The 5,125-nt window shown below is 59.2% G+C and overlaps 1 protein-coding gene across 1 annotated transcript in view; it reads left to right on the top strand.

Moving 5' to 3' along the window:
* The window catches only part of LOC122150543 (cyclic nucleotide-gated cation channel beta-1-like), a 19,879-nt gene that overhangs the window by 8,865 nt on the left and 5,889 nt on the right, over nt 1-5,125 (top strand). Inside the window, exons 8-12 of the mRNA XM_042781751.1 lie at nt 193-268; nt 554-593; nt 980-1,139; nt 2,052-2,127; nt 3,706-3,746. Of these exons, the coding sequence (XP_042637685.1) occupies nt 193-268; nt 554-593; nt 980-1,139; nt 2,052-2,127; nt 3,706-3,746 (393 nt within the window). The remainder of the gene's footprint in view (nt 1-192; nt 269-553; nt 594-979; nt 1,140-2,051; nt 2,128-3,705; nt 3,747-5,125) is intronic.

Genomic DNA, 5,125 nt, shown 5'->3' with positions numbered 1-5,125 from the left:
GTCCAACCCTGCGGCAGAATGTGAGGTTGGCCCAAGCTCCTGCATCACCTGGGGCTCTTAGAGGGCGTCCAGGCCCAGGCCCTACTGAGTAGAATGAGAGCCAGGGATGAGGAAGGGCTGCTCCAGGCCTGGCCCCCTGGGAGGAGGGCCCACTCCTCCAGGTCACGTGGCTAACCATCAGCCCCTCCATAGGCCCGGGTCCTGGCTGCTCAGGTGGTTTGAGCAGAATTTGGAGAAAGTGCTGCCTCAGCCCCCCAAAACCTCTGAGGTGAGTTGAAGAGAAAAGGGAGCAGGCAACTGACTCCTGGGAGGTTTCTAGGGCCCCAGGAGAGACCTGCCTACCCCAGGAGGCTAAGCCCACCCCAGGACCCACGGAACAGGGTGCTCTCCTCCATGGAGAGGCCTTGTCTGCCTGGGAAGGACTGACTGTGGGGTGGAGGGTCGTGGAAGGATGGAGCCCCCTGCTACCCGCCCCGACCGGGGTGGACTTGGCCAAGGCAGGAAGAGCACAGGGCTTGCTTTGATCCATACCTGACTCCTGCTTATGATCCAGGGCTGGAGGGCCAGGCTCACAGATGCTGCCTCGGACCCAGGTACAGGGAGGGGTCTGGGTGTGGGGGGTGCTGTCCTAGGCTGGGCTAGGGGAGAAACTGGAGTCTGTGGGAGTCTGGGCAGAACAGACAGACCTTACTTTACCCTAACTTACCAGGGCAAGGGAAACATCCGGGGCTTCCTGAGGGCAGGTGTTGGGGGCACTGGAACCCATTCCCCAGCTCAGACTGGGAAGCCAGAGACCTACCCTCAGCCCCCACCTTCAGGCCTCAATTTCCACGTCTGTCTGATGATGGGAGTGGCTGAGGTTGGTTTCAAAGGGCTCCTTCCTCAGCCATATTGGTGCTTCGAGTCCCCTCTGCCCTCAAGAGGTTGTATGGAACCCTGCGGTGGAATCATTCACCTCTCTCTCTCCCTGCTGCTATAGAGCCCGAAGGAGCCCCCTTGGAAACGGAGCCCGAGCTGCAGGCCCCAGGGAGTCCCTCACTGCCCACCCCCAGCCCCCCGGAGCCGGAGGAGGAACCAGCTCCAGAGCCCCAGCCTGGCTTCCAGATCTCTTCCCTGCCGCCACCCGGGGACCCTGCCAGGTGGGCCACCTGCATGCCACGCCGGGATCAGCGGGCTGCCCCAGAGGACACCCAGCCTTCACCAGAGGAGTTTTTAAATCATAGAAGTAATGCATGCACCGGGGAAGAAATGCAAGTGGCTTTGCAGAGCCTGTCCCCAGGAACCCGTGTTAGCAGCCTCTTGTCCTTCCCTAATGCTCCGAGCACATGTGAGCTTAGGGACGTATTTCTCCTTTAAACACACACCTGACACCAGCAAGCTACAGGGGCTGTCTTGGTTCTGCCTCACACGTGTGGTCGGCTTTTGTCTTTAGTAGCCTCATGGTACCCTATCGTAGGGCTGGATCAGCGCGGTTTAGCCATGTGGTGGACATGTATGTTTGTTTTCAATCTTTTGCTGCAATCAGTAACCTTTTACACACATTGTTTGGCTCATGTACAAGTAAACTGGTAAGATACCTTGTCAGAAAAGGAGCCGCAGAGCCAAAGGGTACTCGCATTTAGAACTGGCATGAAAACCAGTTGCTGTCCAGTCAGTTCCAACTCATGGCCACCGGGTATGTGTCAGAGTAGAACTGCCCTCCCCAGGGTTTGCAATGGCTGACTTTTTGGAAGCAGATTGTCAGGTCTTTATTCTGAGGTGCCCCTGGGTGGGCTCCAACTTCCAACCTTTAGGTTAGGAGCTGAGAGTGTTAACGGTTCGCACCACCAGGGTCTGCCCAGTTGGGATAGGTATTGCAAACACTCGCACCCCGCAGTAAGAGGGGAGCTGAACCACCCGCTGGGGTCTGAGTGTAGTTACAGGCTTGCCTGGAGGGGGCACTGCTGTCTTCGAGGCTGGAGAGCTGAGTTCTGGTCGGGCTCTGGCAGGCTTGCTGTTTGCCTTGGGAGGGATCTGTCTGTGGCCCGTTTCCTTACCGTCTCCCGCTGCAGGTTGGTGGCATGGCTCTTGCACAGACTGGAGAAGGCGCTGCCGCAGCCGGTCCTCCGTGGGAAGGCTGGGGAGCAGGTGAGTGTTGGGTAGTGGGGAGGGTCTTGGGAGGTCAGCAAGGGGGATGGTCTACCTGTGACCCTGGGAGTGGTGCTCAGCAGGGAGGAGGGAGCCTGCAGACTGAGCCCAGCCCACTGGCCTCCTGTTTGCTCCTTGTGTGTTCATTCCACACACGTTATCTGTGGAATCGTGAGAAAATGGCTGAGGAGGGCCAGCCCTGCTCTGTCCACCTGCTTCTAAGGGGGAAGCAGAAAGGATCTGAGCTCAGAGGAGGAGCCTTTGAGGACATCAAGGAAGGCTTTCTGGTGGAAGTGGCCTCCAACCTAAGACCTGAAGGAGGGATAGGAAGGAGGGGGGTGACAGTGAAGGGGATGGTGCAGAAGAGCTGTTTAGGCAGAGGATCGGCGTGTACAAAATCTAGCGGCAAGAGAGGCCTGGAATGCTCTGAAAGGAGTGCACTCCCTGGAAGCCAGTGGTGCCTGTGTGCCTTCCTGGCAATCCAGGGCTCTGCCGTTAGGTCCTGGGGCCTGACCCTTCTCCCCTTGGGGCCAGGTGGGCATCTTCACAGACACATCTGGAGCTGGAGGTGGGAGGTGAGAGGCCTAGGTTTTTAGTTCTGGCTCTGTGACTGCAGTGCTGACCCTGCTGGGACCTCAGTCTCCCCACCTGAGCAATGGGTCCAGTGTTGTGAGAATGTAGGAAAAGAAGGAGGATGTCCAGGCTCAGGAGAGAGGAGGGTCTCATCCGCTGGTCATATAAGTCCCAGCCTGGCTCCTCTGAGTAGGTGTCCCTGCCGTGGCTCTCTGGGGGCACCCCACCTTTCTTCACCTAAGACTCAGGCTTTCAGAGTCTCCCCCATTCCCCCACATCAGTCCGCTCATTGGCTCTCTGTACAGCAGGACCCTCTTCCCCCTTTTGTGAGACAACTAAGGCCCAGAGGAGTGGGCCAGGGTCACATGGCTGGAGCCAGGACCCCGACGTCTGGGCCAGACCAATGCTCCTTGGGCCTGGCCCACCTGCCCTTCTCCCAGGGCTGGGCCAGTGTGAAGTGCAGGGTCGGGGAGCTGTAGTGGGAGGAGGGCAGGGGCTGCTGGACCCTTCCCTGTGGGCTGAGCCCTCGGATTCCTGTTCAGACGGCCTCTGCAGGTGGCAGAGGGGAGCAGCTCAGAATCTTCCAGGAGGAGGCAGAGATGGTGGGAAGAGGGCCACGGGAGGGGGACAGGAGTGGGCATGGAGGGCGTGGTGCTGGAGGGGGCCTTCCAGGAGGAGCCCAAATGAAGGATGGGAGGAGGCTGCTCATTGGGGGAACAGAGGAGAGGGCTTCCCAGGCAGGGCCCAGCCCAGCAAAGGTGCTGGGTGCTGGGAGGAGAGGGCTGGAGCAGAGCCGGCCTCTGCTGCAGGGGAGAGGCCGGGAAGAGCCCAGCCTGATGCATCAGGATCTCCTGGGGCAGCTAAGGGGACGACGAGGGGAGCCCCTCTGGCCTCTGATACACGGGGGGTCGGGGTGGGCAAGTGGGGGATGGCTGAGGCAGGGAGGCTGGGGAGGAGCCCGTGGTAGCTTCTTTTCGTTTTTCTTTCCGTTTTCTCCCTGTGCAGAATCTCGACTCCCCCGTGACGTGTGCTGTGCAGACCAGTAAGTGAAGCTTTAGTGGGTCCTCCTGTGTCTCTGGGTCGCTTACTTGGAGTCCTCTGGTCTGAGCATGCATGGCCAGTGGGACTGTCCCTGGCTGGGCCTGCACTCGGTCAGGAGCATAATGGGGACCTTCTGACATGGAGTGAGTGAGCCCCACACTCGCCAGCCGAGCCTCTGGTCAGCAGTCCTGGTAGCCAGAGCCTGATGGCTGGTAGAGGCCATTCCCAGGCACTGGGGAGAGCCGAGGTGCGGGTTGGGGTGGGAGGCTAGAGGTCCTGGTTTCCACCTGGAGAAACAGTCCTGAGGCTGGGTGGATGGGCCCCTGCCCACTAGAACTTCCAGAGAGAGTTCCCTCTTTCCCCTGGCATCTGGACAAGTGGATTTGCTAAGCAGGGTCCCTGGTGGAAGGGGAGAGAAGGGGAGTCTCCCTAGGGGAGCCAGGCCCCAGCGACTCCGGCTTCTTTGGGCTGGGAGGAGCTCCCTTCACTGTGGCTGGGCTGGGGAGGTGTGTGCTGCCTTTTGTCCCAGCCTTGCGTCAGGAGGAGGGGTGAGGGTGTGGGGGTGTGGAATAGGGAACTGAGGCCAGGAGGGGCGAGCTGGGGGCAGAATCAGCTCTTGCTTCATTTCATGACCTCGGGAAAGGCACACAGTAGACAAGGCATTCACTTGTTCATTTGTTTGTTCATTCATCAACAAGTAGTTACAGAGGTGGGGGTGGTGTAGATAACACAAGCTCGGCTGCTAACTGAGAGGTTGGAAATTCAAGTTCGCAAAGAGGTGCTTAGGAAGAAAGTCCTGGTGATCTCCTTCTGGTAAAGCAGCCGTTGAAACCCCCGTAGAGCCTAGTCTGCCCTGACACAAACGGGGTCGCCATGACTTGGACTTGGTTCAATGGTAGCTAGTTTACCATGTGCCAGCCCAGGATGGGTTCTAGTGGTGAGCAAAATAGAGGTCAGGGCCATGGGCGCTGGCTCCATCCTAGACACAGGCTCCCGAGACAGTGGTTTTCAGGGTGTTTCCGAACTGCTCCCTACCGTGTCTGTAAGGCTGTGAACAGCCCCAGCCTCGCTAGGCTGATGTTGGTCGTTGTGAGCCCTCTGGGGCTGGGGTCACCCGCTGTGGTCTGGAGCACCAACAGCCAGCCTCTGGAGCTTGGCTCTGTCAGGGCAGCCCTGGAGGTGATGGTGTTCATAAGTGACTGTGGTGACAATATGAGGAGGAGGATGCTACTTGGTGTGGCCTCCGGAGCAGGGCGTGCTGTCTCTCGTGCGGGGCACTGACCTCCATTGCTATTGGGCAGGCAGGGGGCAGAGCTCAGAGAGCCCTTTGGCTTGTCCAAGGTCACTTCCCAGTGGACAGGATGGTGACTACAGCCACTAGCCT

The sequence above is a fragment of the Orycteropus afer genome, unplaced genomic scaffold (genome assembly GCF_000298275.1).
Source record: "Orycteropus afer afer isolate SDZICR_OR568_19922 unplaced genomic scaffold, OryAfe1.0 scaffold00009, whole genome shotgun sequence".
NCBI classification, from domain to species: Eukaryota; Metazoa; Chordata; class Mammalia; order Tubulidentata; family Orycteropodidae; genus Orycteropus; species Orycteropus afer.
This window is presented reverse-complemented; position numbering and strand designations above follow the sequence as displayed.